The sequence below is a fragment of the Staurois parvus genome, unplaced genomic scaffold (genome assembly GCF_062004578.1).
Source record: "Staurois parvus isolate SC_StPar_1 unplaced genomic scaffold, SC_StPar_1.0 ptg001507l, whole genome shotgun sequence".
Taxonomy (NCBI): domain Eukaryota; kingdom Metazoa; phylum Chordata; class Amphibia; order Anura; family Ranidae; genus Staurois; species Staurois parvus.
Genome location: NW_028319303.1, coordinates 181,012 through 200,152, shown reverse-complemented (window position 1 = coordinate 200,152; position 19,141 = coordinate 181,012). Strand labels below are relative to the sequence as shown.

The following is a 19,141-nucleotide window of genomic DNA, read 5'->3' as shown; positions in this document are numbered from 1 at the left end:
AGTAACCCTGCCTAATTGAAGACTTGCACAGCTACCATGAGTCATACACAATATATTTACCTACAATACTCTACTAACACACTAGATGGTGCTACATATGTCAATTTTTCATTTTGCCCTTAGTTCCACTTTATTCACTATTGAACAAGGATGGTTCTGATAGCTCCATCATTTCCAACACAGCAGTGTCAGCTTTCCATTTTTTTTATACTAATAATCTTAAGGGCCTTTTTACACTTGTCTGTTTTGATGCAGTAAACCTTTGGCATTTTGCTCCATGAATATGCGTGTCAAGTAAAAACCCTATTCAATAATATTTAGACAGTAGAGTAGAATTAGGACTTTAAAATAATGTGTAATCAGGGGCGGACTGACAACTCATGGGGCCCACGGGCAATAGGGGATCATGGAGCCCCTGTGTCCTTGCCCAAACTCAAAAAAGCCTATGAGAAAGGTACCAGGGGTATCTCATGGGGCACCCTACTGACCCCGGGCCCTCGGGCACTGCCCGAGTTTCCAAATGGTCAGTCCGCCCCTGGTTGTAATTATAATGTCTATTTCTTTTCAAGGCTTGAATTGGGCTTTAACATTGAGACATGTAGAACATTACTCTCCATTCTTTCCTATGTGGCTGATTCAGATTTGATCTAGGTGCTGTGGGTTAGTTTAAAAATCTAAGGGAGAATGTATGGTCATATGCACACCTACATGTGTTACCATGTAGAATGCATGCACATGAAACAGTGTAAATCCAGGCTTAGTCATTGTTATCTATAGTCAGGCCAGTAATTCATATAGGGCTTAAGCCAGCCATAGATGGATCAAATCTCAGTCAGTTCAGCAGGGACCAGCTGAGATTCGATCCATCTATGGGCAGGTTGTTTGTTCTGAAATCGATCCATCAATTGACTTCAGTACAACCAGCCTGTCAGATTTTTTTCATTGTGATCACTTACAGCAGCAGTGATCATTGTGTTCTGCTGGCAGACCACAGTGACGCTGAGGAAGGGATTCTCCCATCAACACTAATTGTGTTGATGGAGGAATCAAGCAATATTCTTCCTTCCACCCATGGTTGCAGGAAAGAAAATGTATGGCCTGCCTTACTGATACTTTAGTATGGTCTCAAAATCTTGTTTTGTAATTATTACACGGGAGTCATTTAGTAGGGTTATCAGCTGTATTCTGCTGCAAAACAATGTTAAATTTAAAAAAATATCACAAGGCCCAGTAATTAGATTTAATAAGAAGTATTCTTTGTTCTAGTGCCAGTTGTCCTAGTTGATATCCAGATCTCTCTGCCCCGTTTACCCCCCCCCCCCCCCCATACCCCCACAGCCAATTTACGGTGCTACCAGGGTTAATAAAGCCAATTGACCTATCAAACACTTGCCAAGATTGCCGACTATGCCCCCCCCCTTCTGCCCACTCCTCCATTCATAGAAGCTGTACTATCAATTCAATCCATCAATAAAAAAATTATCTACAATGGAGGAGAATCTTTGCATTACAAATGGGTTTCTATGAACAAATCTCTAGCTGTTGGGATTTGAGCACAGGTATCTCTTGTTTGTTGTATTGTTGGGTCAGTAGCCAGACCTGAACCTTGTAGCTCTCCCCTTTAGCACCTGATGGATAAATGCATGCACTAGCTGTTGGGATTTGAGCACAGGGATCTCTTGTTTGTTTTTTTCTATGAACAAATCTCAGCACAAAATAAATGACAAATATAGGTGATATAGGCACAAATAGTTTATTAATGGCAAGTAAAATCATAAAGATGAAATGTAATATCAATAAATAAATAGAAAAAAATATAAACACACATGGGGCCTGCCCATTAGTTTAAAAGTACATTGAAAAAGGCACACAGCAATGCCACCTTTCCTCCAAAACAATAGATATAGTACAGTTTGTATGGCTTATGTTTTACAAAAGTGGCCACTGATATTTCCATTGTTCCTCTGTAAACTCATTGTTTAGGCTAGGTTCACATACGTGCGGGTGGTGCCGCTGCGGATCCGCATAAAAATCCGTGCAGCTGCACCACCTGCACAGAAGAATGAGGACCCGCGGGTGGGTGCCATTAGTTTTAATGGCACGCCGCCCGCACTTGAAATCACAACCGTACTGGGTACCAAGGTTCCCGTGCGGGCTGCGTTTTCAGAAGAAGTGCAGGGACTTCTTCCCTGCGTGTCCGGGGGCACGGGAGTCCATTCAAATGAATGGGATCTCGTGCCCGCGCAAAACGTGGACTGCAGGAACGCAGATATATGAACCAGGGGTAAAGGCTCCGTTCAAGCAGTGCTTTTCGCAGTTCATTTTTCATTTTTTTACACACCTTTTTGTTAAGTTTTTGATGTGTTTTTACCGCAATTTGCATTTTGTTCAGCTTTTTTTTTTTTTTGTTAAAGTTGAAGTTTTTTTGTTGCTGGGCAAAGTAAAAATACAAAACTCCAAACGTGGCAAAAAAAACACTACCATGCATTTCAGAAGATTCTCCATTGAATTGCGTTTCAAAAAGTCCTTGACCATTTCCAAAAATGCAGCAGCTCAAAAAAGCACAGAGGTGAACATGTTCCATAGGAAACTATGTTAAATGGACTGTAAGGTGTTTCTGCAAAAAGCATTAAAAAACGCACTGGTGTGAACAGAGCCTTAAAACAGCAATCCTGCAGGATCATCTGCCTTTACTAGGGAAGCTTGGTCTTTTTGCTATTTTATTACTTTTCCTCAAGAGGTCACTAGAGAGTTGATGTTCATTTAAATCTAGAAAAGTTGAACTCCATTTTCTTGGAAAAAAAAATTAGCAAATAAAAAATAAATAAATATAGCATATACAATTGCGACTCAAGTCATATTGTAATTGAATGTTATTGAAAATGACCTTTCCTTTTCAATCTGTAGTGCTGTAATTTTCTGTAAAATGCAATATGGCAACCTGGGGGCATCCTGTACACAGATGGTATACAGAAAGCCCCCTAAAAATTAAATTTCCTGCTTGTGTGATTGGCTCACTGATTTTCCCAGAAGCCTATACTTAGATACAAATCAGATTTTGGGCATCCCCTGCAACAAAAATGTAACTTTTGGTGAGATACTCCCAAAGGGAACTCACATCTAAAAGGGATGCAAACCCTGCCACTTTCCTCATTAGGTGCAGCAGCTGATTGATAATTAAAAAAAAAACACTCCCATACAGATTCACTGTGAACATGGACACATGACAAACAAACAGCTGTGTCTTCAGAATAACAAAAGATAGGAATCTGCTACAAAGTTTGTTATAATCCTTGTAATGTACAGAGATCAACCAGAGGGAAATTTTTTTTCTCAACAAAAGTGGAGCTACGCTTTAAACTCTTTTTTTAAAAGTGACCAATAGAAATTAGCCATGGTTCTTACTACTCTACCGCTATCATAGTCCACTGCAATACTCTATAAACAATAAAGTCATATTGTCTTCTACAGGGTTCTGCATTTTATTGCCACCACCTATAGTTGCCAGATAAACCTGCAACTGCTGCCGATTTAAAAAATACCATTTACATAAATTTAATAGATAGTAAATATAGCAAATACATATTAAAATATTTGATAAATTATATAATTAACATAAATAATTAATAATATGTACGAAGTATTGCCATTTTCATTAGTGGGACTCTCTAAATGAGGACTAATATTGCAACAATGTAAACGAATATCAGTCCCAGACCCCCCCAAGAGAATGGCACTTGAATGTCATGCAAGAGAGAACATTTCAGTGTTAAAAATGAGGTACTATTTTTTATGAGGATTTGGAATATGTTTTTGGATGGGTTTTTGAAATGATTTAGACGCTTATAATGTAGAAAAAAAAAGAAAAAAGGTAAATTATGGTCCAATAAAAAAAAACTAAGTTTGCACCAAGGACCTGATTTGGTCATTAAAACAATATATTTTCTTTTACTGTGACTGGATATTTGTCCATAAGAGATTTGTCATTTTTTGTTTATAAACATTTTCTCAGTCACTTAAATTTTGCAGTGGACGGTAAACCCTGTTTGTCTTCATTTTTTATAAAAATTTTAGCGAAATGTAAAATGTTCAATTATACAGCACCTTTTGGGAAGGCATAGTAATAAGAAAATCAGCTTGTGAATCACGCAAATTGGAAAGCTTTGACTGAATAATTAATCTGAAGAGGTGTCCAACATAAAGACAATCGTACAAGCAATGGATCATGATTGGCTAGATTGTAGAATTGGAGGATTCTACATAATCAGCCGATCTGCTGATCTGATCAACAATAGTAAAGAATAAAAATAAAAATACAGTATAATATCAGTGCATACAAAATGCTACAAAGCCCTTCACTTTGTAGGGCTGAACTATGTCAGTACAACATATATGGCATGCCTAGATATAATAAGGCTAATATACTAAAGAAGTATAGAATCTTCAAACAATAAACTGTATGAATAATCGCTTCAACTATCCAGTCAAGTGAAATGCAAATTCCTGTTCACTTTAAAGTAAACCCTCACCTTGTAAATAACCCATTCAGTTTAAAATAGAAATAAAAGGCAAAACATTTGTGTATAGTTATAAAAAACACTATACCTTATTTCTCTTTTTTATGAGTGATCACATACCCTCTGTTATCAGCTGCAAAAGGAGTTCAGAGAGGTGGGGGAGGAAAAACAGAAGTACACTGGTCTTCCCAGTAAATGGCTATGGGGAAGGTGTCAGTACAAATCTTATCATTGGAATCAGGGGCGGACTGACAACTCATGGGGCCCCCGGGCAATAGGGGATCATGGGGCCCCTGTGTCCTTGCCCAAACTCAAAAAAGCCTATGAAAAAGGTACCAGGTGCATCTCATGGGGCCCCCTACTGACCCTGGGCCCTCGGGCAGTGCCTGAGTTTCCAAAAGGTCAGTCCGCCCCTGATTGGAGGAGAACACACTGCATTCCCAGGACAGTTAGAAAACTGACCACACTGTGCTCTCCCGCTTAGTGTATCAGTTTTAATAGGAAAGCAGAGGGACTGGCAGGAACACCGGGGATTTCACACAAAAGAAGCAATACAAAGAGAGCAGGATACTTTTTGATACAAGTACATGGTACAGCAGGCACATATCAGAAGTATGAAATGTTGGGTTTACATAATCTTTAAATACTCATTCATATTCACAAGAAGTAAGTGAACAGGAATGTGCTTTTCACATGACTGGATAACTGAAGTGAATAATCGTACAATTTATTATGTGAAGATTCTCAACTTTTTTAGGTCTATTTTACACTTGCTGTTGGGAAAGGGAAGGTTGGTAAAAATATGTGGTTGAGCCCAGTTTTTACTATTCCACCTAGCAGCGGCCCCCTTGGTGCAATGTGAAAAGCGATTCACTGCTGATTGCTTTTCACAGACAATATAGGTGTAAACAAGCACTTAGTAAATCAACCTCACTGAGTCTGCAAAACAGATTAACTAGCATCATGGCCAGAGTAACGGCCTAGAAACAGTCCTTGAAATGTAACAGTCTTTAAACTTAGGGATACCAAACACAGCAGCATCTTTCTGTAAAAATACTTGATTGTCCCTGTGTCTTCTCATGTCTATGGTATCCAAGTATGATCCAGAGTGACCATGTTTTTAAAGCTGACCATCCACTCAACAATCTCTGTAAAATCTTTTGATTTTCCAAAACTATATAATACGAGGATGCTCCTGAACAATCCATTCAAATTGTACAAATCAAGCAGACCCTTGCGCTGCATGGCTGATGGTAGACATAAAAGAGATTGTACAATCAAATTGTATTGTGTATGGTCACTTTTCAAAAGGCACTGCAAAATGCATCAGCCCACAGCAGCACGGATACATTGATCTCAACACAAACCTGCTTAGAATAGCAAACAAACTGGTTTACATTGCCACACACTGCTGGTACGTTAGGTGCATGGGCTGCTTCACATCTCTGTTTTCCAGTTTGTAAGTATTTGCTCATTACTTTGGAAGAAAATTGTCTCGCAGACTAGTCGGTTCGGCCATGTGTTCTTTTATCCAGCTCAGGTAGTTTGTCATCCGGGCATACACTCCAGGCTTGTTTTCCTTGGCACACTCATCACCCCAGCTTATTACACCGTAGAGCACCATTTGGTCATTATGCTGGCAGATAAGAGGACCACCGGAATCTCCCTAAAAACAGGGAAGTATAGATGATTAGATGTAAACTGATCAGAGCCCATTGTACAAGACTAGACATGAGATAAATAAGACATGTAAACCCATACACATTACAATCTGACTGTACAATTTACCAAAGTAAAGTAATATGAAGATCTAGCTAAACTATCTATCTAGTTTGTATCTAATCAGGAAGCCCCTCCCACTAAAATTTGTTGGCAGGTCTAAAGGAGATGGCACAGCCAGATTGTAAATGGTCTAGAGATGGCACAGCCAGATTGTAAATGGTCTAAAGGAGAAGGAATAGCCAGATTGTAAATGGTCTAAAGGAGATGGCACAGCCAAATTGTAAATCGTCTAAAGGAGATGGCACAGCCTGATTGTAAATGGTCTAGAGATGGCACAGCCAGATTGTAAATGGTCTAAAGGAGAAGGAATAGCCAGATTGTAAATGGTCTAAAGAAGATGGCACAGCCAGATTGTAAATGGTCTAAAGGAGATGGCACAGCCAGATTGTAAATGATCTAAAGGAGATGGCACAGCCAGATTGTAAATGATCTAAAGGAGATGGCACAGCCAGATTGTAAATAGTGTGATAAGTGTTGGGGCAGGATAACTTAAAATGGGTACACAACTACTGGCTGAACAGCGGCTGCATCTGATTCGGGTTCTCGGCACACGCCAGCTGCAGGGGGGCATTTGATGTAAGGGGAACTCTGATGGGGGTAATGGATGTAAGCAGGACCCTGATGTGGACATTTGATGTAAGGGGGCACTCTGATGTGGACATTTGATGTAAGGGGGCACTCTGATGTGGACATTTGATGTAAGGGGGCACTCTGATGGGGGTAATTGATGTAAGCAGGACTCTGATGTGGACATTTGATGTAAGGGGAACTCTGAGAGGTAATTGATGTAAGAAGGACTCTGATGTGGACATTTGATGTAAGGGGGCACTCTGATGGGGGTAATTGATGTAAAAAGGACTCTGATGTGGACATTTGATGTAAGAGGAACTCTGATAGAAGTAATTGATGTAAGAAGGACTCTGATGTGGACATTTGATGTAAGGGGACACTCTGATTGGGGTAATTGATGTAAGCAGAACTCTGATGTAGACATTTGATGTAAGGGGCACTCTGATGGGTATAATTGATGTAAGCAGGATTCTGATGTGGACATTTGATATAAGGGGCACTCTAATGGGTATATTTGATGAAGAAGGACTCTGATGTGGACATTTGATGTAAGGGGCACTCTGATTGGGGTAATTGATGTAAGCAGAACTCTGATGTAAACATTTGATGTAAGGGGCACTCTGATGGGTATATTTGATGTAAGCAGGACTCTGATGTGGACATTTGATGTAAGGGGCACTCTGATGTGTATAATTGATGTAAGCAGGATTCTATTATTCTATTACCATTACTTTTACCATTTTTTCCCTTGAGATGAAGTGACAACACGGGGCCTAAAAATTGATAGGTTTGGCAGGGCTTTTTTTTACTATAACTGGTCAATTCTGAACATCCAATCTCCATCTAATGTGTCCCTGATAGTTGTGAGGCATTGTGAACTCAAAAGAGGTTTACATCATAAAAGCAATCGTAAGCAGTTCTGTTCTAATTAAAATCTTACCTTGCAAGCATCCACCTTCCATGTGGGATCTCCAGCACAAAACATATTGTTATTGATAAGCTTCCCATAATACTGTTCTGTCTGGCACACATTCTGAGGGATTATCTGAACCATAGTAGACTTCAGGATCTGAGAGTACTTAATGCTATCTGTAGAAAAGGAAAATAACGCAGAGTGAGCAAGGTAAAAATGTACAAAGAATGCAATAATTAGTCAGTCAGCAGATAAAATGGAAAAAAACATTATTAACATACCGTAAGACTCCTTTCCAAATCCAGCAATTTCACACTTTGTTCCACCTTCGAGATTAAGGTCTGCTGGTGGCAAACAGATAGTCTGAACTTGGTCTGTCATAGCAGCACATTTCCCAGATTCTGAGCGTATCTTCACCAGTGCTAAAAAAAATAACAGGTTCTTAATGTTAGAATCCTGGACAATAAAACCTGGAGCCCACAATAGACTATTCATACTTACATAGTTAGTCTGGCTGAAAAAAGACAAAAGTCCATCCAGTTCAACCATTAAAAAAAAAAGTTATAATCCTATACCCACAGTTATTCCTGAGGAAGGCAAAAAACCCAGCAAAGCATGATCCAATTTGCTCCTGCAGGGAAAAAAAATCCTTCCTGATCCCCCGAGAGGCAATCGGATATTCCCTGGATCAACTTTACCTATAAATGTTAGTATTCAGTTATATTCTGTGTATCTAAGAGAGATTCCAGGACTTTTTTGAAACAATCCACTGAGCTGGCCAGAACCAACTTTTGAGGGCGTCTATTCCACATTTTCACAGCTCTCACTGTGAAGAAACCTTTCCATGTTTGGAGATTAAATGTCTTTTCCTCCAGACGTAAAGAGTGCCCCCTTGTCCTCTGTGATGACCTCAGGGTGAATAACTCTTCACAGAGCTCACTATATGAACCACTGATGTATTTATACATGTTGATCATATCCCCCATTAATCTCCTCTTCTCAAGAGAGAATAAATTAATTTTCTCCAATCTTTCCTCATAGCTGGTCTCCTCCATGCCTCTTATCAGTTTGGTTGCCCTTCTCTGTACTTTCTCCAGTTCCCCAATGTTCTTTTTGTGAATTGGTGCCCAAAACTGAACTGCTGGGCATTACGTAAAAAGTTGTATTCAGTTAATAGTAGACTGGAGCTTATTCAACATATTTTTCCAGTGCAAGGATAAATCAATTATTTGCTGTTTCTTTAATAGTGTTTGCCGAGCAGCGTTTGCCACTTACCAATGTCATTGTCCAGAGCATTTGTCACATCACTGTAGTGTTGGTGACGGATGATTTTCTCCACCATAAACTTCTGTTCTCTGAGTTCATTGGTTTCATCAAGGTTATTCTTTCCCAAAATGATGGCATAGTCCTTGGGTTCAGGAGTCTCACTAAATTAAAAAACAAAATTAATCAGATTGTGCATTTAAAGTAAACTTGTGCTTTGTGCAATAGGTTGATTTTATTGGTGGTCCCCAGCTGCTCATTTTTACCATATAATTAAGGGAAGTTAAAGTGTTTCTAAACCCGGGACCCTGCATTCACTATATCTAGTCTCCCACAGTACATACAACATGTAAATGCAATTATTTTAGTAAATATAAACTGCCAAATACCTTTTCTCATCAGCAGTATAGAGCAGTCTTGTGATTTATATCAGTGTTCAGCAGAGCACTGGTTAAAGCTTGTAGGAGGAGTTTTCTCTCTCTCTCTCTCTCTCTCTCTCTAGGAGGATGCAGAACCCCTGACCTCTGTCTGGACAGTGCTTATTGGCCCTGTGCTGATCACATGCACTCTCCCAAGAGAAAAAAAAAAACTCTCGGGCAATACACACTAAACTGAGCATGTGCAGAGTGACTTCACACAATATGTTTTATCAGGAGATAAGAGGGGGACACTGGAAGAAGGGGAGGATCAGAGAAGTCAAGATCAAACAGCATTTTTACACAATGCAGAGGATTAACCCCTTAGGTTCTACAGTGTGTATAACAAACATGCATTACTGCATATACAGACTGATTTTACTGTTGTGGATTTACACTTTAAGTATAAGGAGCTGGTGGGTCTGCCATTGAAGTGCACCTGTTCCTTTGCCCTGCTTGCACAAAGAATTGGTTCATTTTTAGTAGTCTGGATAAAATTTTTCCAAGCTAAATAGCAGATCATGGTTTTTGTCACTTGCATACATAAGGCTTTTTTAACCACTTCCTGCCTAAGGGTAAAACAAATGTTAATGCCTAAGCACAATTTTGCAACTTTGACATGTGTTACTAATATCATACAGATCAACTACTTTGTACATCCAGGTGAATTATACCTTGGTTTTTTTCAGGACAAATTGAGCTTTCATTTGGCGGTAAATGGTAATGGATATCTTTTTATATTTTTTAAAATTTAGCTGTATATTTCTTACTAATACTATAACTTACCACCAAAGAACAACCCAAAAGAAATTTTCCTGCACACGATGATAGCAGCGATACCACATATGTGTATGTTAGTTATTGTCTATAGTACAGCCCAGAATCAATAGTGCGCATTTTGCTTTTTTTATCCAACCTAAAACACACTGACACTGATATGAATTTAAAAAATGTTTTTTATTTTTAAATCCTGCCCAAAATTTACTGACCATGACCCTGACCTTGACACAGCACACAGGAACAGAGCTGAGGCTGTCAAACACAGGCTGTGCCCATCTGTCATTTTTCTCTTGGTGTCAGGAAAACTCATTAGAAGTGACCTATGCTAATAGCAGAGGAATGAGGCAGTGGACAGAAATGACACTAAGGCTGGCCATACATTATATAATTTTCTTTAGAAAATTGCTTTAGATTTACCAAAAAACATATAATAGGAGGTCAAACCTAAACAACACTTTCAATTGTATCCAGTTAGGCAGACCCTTGCACTACATAATTGAAGGTAAATCTAAAGGAAATTGAGCAGAGAATTGTAAGAAAATTGTATAGTGTATGGCCAGCCTTAGTGCTCTGGATTGAGACAATCACACACTATAGAGGGTTATGCTTTGTTCATATTTCAAGTCTGAGGTTTACAACCACTTTAAGGTGTACTGATATATATATATATATATATATATATATATATATACACAGTATATATGATATCAAACTTACTACTGCTAACAGCACTTTTCACTTATTGAATGCTATGAAGGTAACGCATTCACAAATGAATGACATTAAATAATAAAGCTGATTACAAATCTATTGCTGTGCACACTGGACACCAAATATAGGGTATTAGGCAGGGGCGGACTGACAACTCATGGGGCCCCCAGGCAATAGGGGATCATGGGGCCCCTGTGTCCTTGCCCAAACTCAAAAAAGCCTATGAAAAAGGTACCAGGGGCATCTCATGGGGCCCCCTACTGACTCCGGGCCCTTGGGCAGTGCCCAAATTTCCAAATGGTCTGTCCGCCCCTGGTAATAGATGAAAGCCAGAAAAACATGATGGACAATCACTTACCCGTCTGGAAAACAATGTGCTGCAGTGACCACCCAGCAGGGATGAATAAGACTTCCTCCACACTGAAAGAACAACTGCTGTTTGTTTCTGCGGCTGACTTGGTAGAGTGTGGCTATCCATGGCTGGGATTCAATCGGACTGCTCATTCCACCAACAATTTTATACAGCTTGTGCTGGCGGCGGCCACAAGAAGGTTCTGCATTGTAAAAATAGACTAAGGTCACTGTGGTTCATTGACAAAGTCATAGGTATCAGTCATAAGTTAAAAAGAACACAATCTGACATCTGCATTTGGGTTAGAGTCTCAGCCTGGGCTTGTTTAAAGCATCTGAACTGCAGGTGATGATGCCAAATGTTCCAGCATATCTGGAATTGTTTAACACCAACCTGTTTTTTCCACTGTTGGAGATACTGTTGTTTCTTCTGGTTCACATTTTGGGATCTGACAAAACATAGTGGAAATCCCTTTGGGTCCCCTAAAGTAGCACCATGGTCTCATTCCATGCTCTGGGTTTCTGCAAGAGAAAAAAAGATATAAAGGTTACTATTTAATCATCAGAAAGCATATAGAACATAGGCTTATACGGCAATATTTCTACATATATAGGACACCTTGATGTACTTATTTATACCTAAGGACTTCTTCATAAATAAATGATTTACCAAAAACATCTGATTTTAGAAGGCTAACTATTCCAAGCAAAAAGTGCAAAAACGTTTATCACAGTGGGTATGTATTTTTTGTATAGTCAAGTTTGAGTCTTTCAGCCTCGTTTATGAAAACTTTGATCTGGATTTGCTATACAACTGGTTTCTGTCGTGGTGGACGTATCCTTTGGTGATTCATCTACATAAACTACCTTTAGGATAATGTTGCTTTGGTTTATTTAGATTGCTCAGAACAAAATAATGTTGTATTATGCATGAGCATTCCTGTTCCTATCGACAGGAGAGAGGAGTAACAGGTCACACAGGACCCAGATTATGATTTATCGCCACCAAGTTACTAAAACTCTGATTTTCCTGGAGCATTTGTATTGTAGTAACTTATTGAATGGTTTAAAGCCAAATTATATGTACCCCTTTATGTTATGATTTCTGCTTGGAAATGTCTTTAAATACCTTGTTCTCTGAATGAAGTTGTTGCTTCATGCCCTTCTACTCCAGTGCTCTGTGCTGGCAGAGCTGAGTAGCAGCCACACCCCTAATCACAAATAAGCCCAGGCAGACTTGTATTGAAGAGAAATGGATGGAGCCAGTGCTTGTTATTGAACTGGACAATCAAATTTACACACCCTGCACAACTGCTGTAACAGTAGAGTGGAGTTAACACTATGAATATAAATATTGTTAGTATTCTAATGTCTATCTGACTGCTTATCTCTTTCCAGGGCTTTAATGAGCCTTCAACCATTGAGACATGTAGAACATTACCTGCAGTAGTTGTGCTTCCCTAGACCATGCTTTAAGGCATCCTTCATGTTGGCATTGAAATAATGATTTCTTAGGAGTGGGGAGTCCCAGCGCAGGCAGTTATAGTTGTGAGTGGTTTTGGATGCAGTACCTCTATAGTCCTGGCCCCTGTCTTTGTAGCATGTAGCTGGAAGAAAAGTGGCACTGTGAGCTCAGAATCGCAAAAAAAAATGAATTTCATGTAAGAACAGCAACAATTAAGGGGATTTGCCTTATACCTGTTTCACATTGTTTTCCAGTATATCCTATAGGGCAGGCACATCTGTAGGGTCTGCGGAGGGTTCTTTGATACAAACAGGTTCCTCCATGTAAGCAGACACAATCTAGAGCGAGAGAAAAAAGTACATAAACAAATGGAATATAATGCAATACCATGTGTACCTTTTCATGAGGAACATGAATAAGTCATAGTCAATCTAATTAAGCCACCTTACTTGACCTATTTTATAAAGAAAATCCCACTGCAGCAGACACATTGCAAGGAAAGAGTATCTTTAATTTGATTAAATTCTGCAGATTATTAAAGGATAATCAAAGGTTTTTATTGCTGTCTGTGTCCCCATTAGGAAGATTCACGCTCTCTGTTTGTGGCTGCCCAGCTGCATTCTGGACAAAGGTGGTCAGCCACTCTGCACAAGCGCCATTTAAAGAACACTTTGCATTTACTGAAGGAAGACAAAGGATCCTCTGATTAGACAAGATGAAGAGGCGGAATGGTGATGTCATCCTCTACACCTTTTCCAATCAGAGAATGCTTTGCATGCATTCAGAAAATGCAAAGCATTTTCTGAATTGTACCCTTGCTGAGTTGCTTGCCTCCTGTGTTGAGAATGCACTATGTATATGTCATTCCTCTGTGCTGTTAGTATATGTCCTTCCTCTATGTGCTCTTAGTATTTGTCTGTCTTCTATTTGCTCTTAGTATATGTCCTTCCTCTATGTGCTCTTAGTATATGTCCTTCCTCTATGTGCTCTTAGTATATGTCCTTTCTCTACGTGCTCTTAGTATATGTCCTTCCTCCATGTACTCTTAGTATATGTGCTTCCTCTATGTGCTCTTAGTATATGTCCTTCCTATATGTGCTCTTAGTATATGTCCTTTCTTTATGTGCTCTTAGTATGTGTCCTTCCTCCATGTACTCTTAGTATATGTCCTTCCTCCATGTACTCATAGTATATGTTATTTCTCTATGTGCTCTTAGTATGTGTCCTTCCTCCATGTACTCTTAGTATATGTCCTTCCTCTATGTGCTCTTAGTATATGTCCTTCCTTCATGTACTCTTAGTATATGTCCTTCCTCTATGTGCTCTTAGTATATGTCCTTCCTATATGTGCTCTTAGTATATGTCTGTCTTCTATTTGCTCTTAGTATATGTCCTTCCTCTACGTGCTCTTAGTATATGTCCTTTCTCTACGTGCTCTTAGTATGTGTCCTTTCTCCATGTACTCTTAGTATATGTCCTTCCTCCATGTACTCTTAGTATATGTCCTTCCTCTATGTGCTCTTAGTATATGTCCTTCCCATATGTGCTCTTAGTATGGGTCCCTCTTCTGTGTGCTCTTAGTATGGGTCCCTCCTCTATGTACTCTTAATATGTGTCCTTCCTCTGTGTTCTCTTAGTATGGGTCCCTCCTCCATGTGCTCTTCGTATGTGTCTTTCCTCCATGTGCTCTTAGTATGCGTCTTTCCTCCATGTGCTCTTAGTATGTGTCTTTCCTCCATGTGCTCTTAGTATGTGTCCTTCCTCCATGTGCTCTTAGTATGTGTCCTTCCTCCATGTGCTCTTAGTATGGGTCCCTCTTGATGTGCTGTTAGTATGTGCCCTTCCTCTATGTGCCCTTAGTATGTGCCCTTCCTCTACATCCCTTTAGTATGTGTCCTTCCTCCATGTGCTCTTCGTATGTGTCTTTCCTCCATGTGGTCTTAGTATGTGTCCTTCCTCCATGTGCTCTTAGTATGGGTCTCTCCTTGATGTGCTCTTAGTATGTGCCCTTCCTCTCCATGCCCTTAGTATGTGCCCTTTCTCTATGTTCTCTTAGTATGGGTCCCTCGAACCCCTCGTGTATCACAATGTATTGGTTTCGTACTGTCGCATGTTCTGTCTCCCTTTGTAATGTACAGCGCTGAGCGAACTGTTGGCGCTTTATAAATATTGTATAATAATAATAATAATATGGGTCCCTCCTCCATGTGCTCTTAGTATGGGTCCTTCTTCTATATGGCCCAAAAACACTGAATGAAGAAACAGATTTTGAAAGTAGCCTTTACATTAGCTATACCTAATTTCAATCAATTCTCTTTATATACTACCTACCTTCTCTATTGCTTGTTTTTTTGGAGAGCGCCTGGAAGACAAAGAAATAGTCTCATCAGTAACAGAATATATTGCAGCTGAAAACAAGGATACATGATGGCCAAAGAAACTTACTGATTCCAGTCCGCTGATGAGCACACAAACAAAGGCTAAGGTCAGGATAAGCTTCATCTTCTCCAATGTGTTCTCTTTGTTGCTGGAATAAGAATGATATACTTAGAGCGTCTGTTATGACAAGTTATATGAGAACCATAAAAAGTATTTTTGTTTGTAGAGGAGCGCATTAAAATATTAGGGGAATGACTCAATATATGTTTATCAGACCAAAAAATATTAGTGCACTTCAAACAGCCAATTAAATGACAGTGTATGTGTCCTATATAAAAGATGGCAGTGTTGTCAAGTAGACTGAATGTAGAAATCACTTTTACTTTTCACATTCATACTGCCACTGACAAGAAGGTGAAGTGGCGATGGCTGCCTTGCTTCTGTTCTGGGTTTAAGGTGTATGTCAAGCATTTTTTAAATTATATCTGGATAGTGTGGGGCAGGGGCGGACTGACCATTTGGAAACTCGGGCACTGCCCGAGGGCCCGGGGTCAGTAGGGGGCCCCATGAGATGCCCCTGGTACTTTTTTCATAGCCTTTTTTGAGCTTGGGCAAGGACACAGGGGCCCCATGATACCCTATTGCCCGGGGGCCCCATGAGTTGTCAGTCCGCCCCTGGTGTGCGGTAGGGTATAATCGCTGCTGCATTTAAACTGCTGTCTGGGACTCCGCTAAGAGAGATCCCCCGTCTGCTGTCCTGCTGGCAATAGTTTCATCAGACAGGAAGCGAGGGAAAATCTCAGAAAGCAACAGAAATAAAAAAGCAGTAAACACCTAATGGGGGCTATAACTCTTCACCATTCTATTGAAAAGGTAAAAAAAAGACATACACTTGAAATGAGAATTCTTGGCCATAGAGTAATTTTTTCCTGGGTCAGTATATGAGATTCTCAAAGCAGACTGAAAAAAAGCGCTTCTATATATCTTTTATGCTGCTTTCTACTACAAATCTAATTGAAGCAGGCCATAGATGAAACAATTTGCTTTCCTTCCACCATGGATGAAAGGAAAGAAAACTGCTCAGTTGGGGGAATGCCTCCCGTGGTGCTATTGTGTTCTACTGGAAGGGAGCCTTCCCTGCCAGCAGAACACAATGGCAGCTATAGCCACTGGCAGTAATCACATACAAAAAAAAAAAATCACACAGACTGGTTGTACTGAAGTCGATCAATGTACAGTACAACCAGCCTGTCCAGAGATCGATCGAATCTCAGGCAGCCCCTTCGGAACTATGGATGGCTTTAGACACCAATTATCCAAAGCTTATTGATGAGCAATAGATTTAAAAGACAATTTCTACAGCATCTTGGAACGCTATGTGACACCATAATTGGACCTTGCAATTACAAATGAAAGAGATTTCCGTTAAATATGATGGAATATTTAAAAGGTAGGCTTTTATCAAGACAGTCTCTAATGCAGTGTTTCTCAACCTTTTTTCAGTCAAGGCACCCTTTAAAATTATGGACAGTCCCTAGGCACCCTTTAAAATGATGGACAGTCTTGAGACACCCCTTTCCAAAAAGGGGTGCCTCAACATGTCCTTAATTTTAAAGAGGCACCCCATTCAAAAAAGTGAAACACTATTCTAATAGTTTTATGTAATGCAGCAACATCCACACATGTAGGACACCCAACATTAGAGGTGATTTATTCTTCCAAAGCCAATACACTTTTGCACACTGGTACCGACCAGTATTCCAGTGTTTCTCTTCCCCCTCAGTTTTTCTCCATCACTGAGCTAATGTAACCCCAGCACTCATGGAGAGGGGCAAGGGAGGGGCAAACTAGGATGCTGTGCAGGCAGATGACATCCTCCTCAACTGATTATGTCATTGGTTGTCAGGATGCCGGCGGCTAGAAGGTTATAATGGCGCACAATGAAAACCTGTGGCTTTGTGTAACAAAAAGGCAGACTTCATCCACCCGCTGACTTATAAACAAGTTTTGGGCAATTGTTAGACATTTTGCCAAGGCACCCGTGAAGAAACCTCAAGGCACCCCAGAGCGCCTGGGCACCCTGGTTGAGTAAGGCTGCTCTAATGTACTAATGATTTTGATCAGAAAGTTTATCTAATTTGAATTTATTTGTAAATAAAGTGACACAAAACGTAAGGAAAACTATATTTTTATATATATATATATATATATACCTGAATATTCTACTCAAGTATGATGTATTCTTAACTCAATAAAGTACTTCCATTGATCTCAGCCTCCTTCAAATCTCCAAATTCCTTTTTTTTAGCTGCTGTGATTCAACTTCCTGTTGGAGGGTGGCTACGTTCGTTCTCCACGGTCCTGTTCTGTGTATGTTGGAATGTAGCCACCCTCTCTTGCTCACTCCTGAGATGGACTAGGAACTATGCACTATGTGATTTGTAGTATGCATAGAGCCATGTACATGACTGCAACTAACCTGCACTGCTCGTTCCAAACAAACGGAAGTGAGAGGGAAAAGGAAAGTTTCAGTAGATCACAAAGGATGATACAAGGTAGCAGAAAAACACAACTAGAAAAGATTTTGTGAAAAAAAGACTACAGGGTCATTCAGTAGTGGATGCGAATGAATAAGGATAGTCAGTGTCACTTAATGGCTTTGCTTAGTCTGTACTTTATATATGGTACCGGCCCTCCTAGAGAAACATTATACCCAGCTGACTATGCAAACTCCCATTGTCAGCTATTGATTCTAAAAGTGTTTACTGGTTACAATGTAACAGTAAGATGTCACTTGGCCGATATTTATATGCTGTTATCTCAAAGATGTTACTTTTCAGGGACATCAGCACTTCTGCAGCGGCTGATTTTGATTAGTAAGCTGCTTCTTTTAGTAAAGCTCCTATAGGACTTTAGATTTTTATCAGATAACATGAAACTGATATCTGTGAGCATTTCTAATTGGTAAAAAAAAAGTAATTGTAGATTGTCTGAAAAACATTAAGTCATAAGTAGTTGCTACCAGTAATAAGCATAGCCATGTCAAGGAGTATTTGAGCATCAGCGACCTCTACCTTGGGGTGCTTGGTAACACTCCATTCTATAAAGGGGGTACATTGATAAGTTTAGAAACACTAGTCTGTATTAAGATGGCCATAAACCTAAAGCTCGACACACATGCTACAATCTGATTGTATAATCTCCTTTAGATCTACTAACAACTATGTAGTGCAACTGTCTGCCTGATTGGATACAAATTGATTGGTTAGATTACAGTATATTACATTGTTTTGGTAAATCTAAAGTTGACTGTAGACAGATTGTATGGTCAGATTGTAATGTGTATGGCAACCTTTACAATTGTATTTTACAATCTCTCTACAATCCCTACAATTATGCAGTATGAGGGTGCTCCTAAACAACATAATCACTTTACATCCAATCAGGCAGGCGCTTGTCATAGATAGTTTTTGATAGATTGTAAAGTGCTGTGTAGACTGTTGATGCTATATAAATCCTGTATAATACTAATAATACATCTAAGGATTGCTCAGTCAGCTTGTAATGTGTATGGTCAGCTTGCTGCAAGATCTGCAGCTTTCTACGTCTTATATTCATAAAGGCTCGTAACTGATCTAATCACTGCTGTAAAATAATCTCTTCCACCCATAGTCCTCATCATGCTGAAATTGATCACACCCTCCCAGTGGGGAATCCGTCCTCATACATGATATGTCTAGAGGTAGCACTTACCACTCAGAGGTCCAGCTTTCACCTTGCAGCTGTCTGCAGATGTTTTCTCTCTGTTGGCTGTCAGTTGCCTCTGTCCTGCAGTAGATGGGACTGTGTGCCTTATAATGCTCAGCTCTGTTCTCTGATTGGCTGGCATTGTGCCTTAGGCGTGGCAGCCTGTCATTGTGCAGAGGCTGTACCGCAGGCTCATCATCCAGTACATTAACTCTTTGCAAACAGGAGAGCGCGCCTGTGACTCAAC

The 19,141-nt window shown here is 39.8% G+C and overlaps 1 protein-coding gene across 1 annotated transcript; it reads right to left on the bottom strand.

Annotated features, from left to right (window-relative positions):
• Positions 1–1,734: 1,734 nt before the first annotated feature.
• Positions 1,735–18,993, bottom strand: PLAU (plasminogen activator, urokinase). The gene is made up of 11 exons (XM_089662642.1): positions 18,901–18,993; positions 15,214–15,295; positions 15,100–15,130; positions 13,002–13,106; positions 12,745–12,910; positions 11,698–11,825; positions 11,311–11,506; positions 9,058–9,209; positions 8,064–8,204; positions 7,810–7,958; positions 1,735–6,183 (listed from the first exon to the last, which is right to left on the bottom strand). The coding sequence occupies exons 2-11, from the start codon at positions 15,268–15,270 to the stop codon at positions 5,992–5,994; spliced, it is 1,317 nt and encodes a 438-aa protein (XP_089518768.1). The 5' UTR covers positions 15,271–15,295; positions 18,901–18,993; the 3' UTR covers positions 1,735–5,991.
• Positions 18,994–19,141: the final 148 nt, after the last annotated feature.

Bases quoted from the DNA above. Each gene is read 5' to 3' on its own strand.
- PLAU (XM_089662642.1), bottom strand. From the start codon at position 15,270: ATGAAGCTTATCCTGACCTTAGCCTTTGTTTGTGTGCTCATCAGCGGA. The intron at 11,507-11,697 runs GTTGGTGTTAAA...TTTACAATGCAG, and splicing joins TCCAACAGTGGAAAAAACAG to AACCTTCTTGTGGCCGCCGC. The intron at 8,205-9,057 runs GTAAGTGGCAAA...TATTTTTTTTAG, and splicing joins TGCTCTGGACAATGACATTG to CACTGGTGAAGATACGCTCA.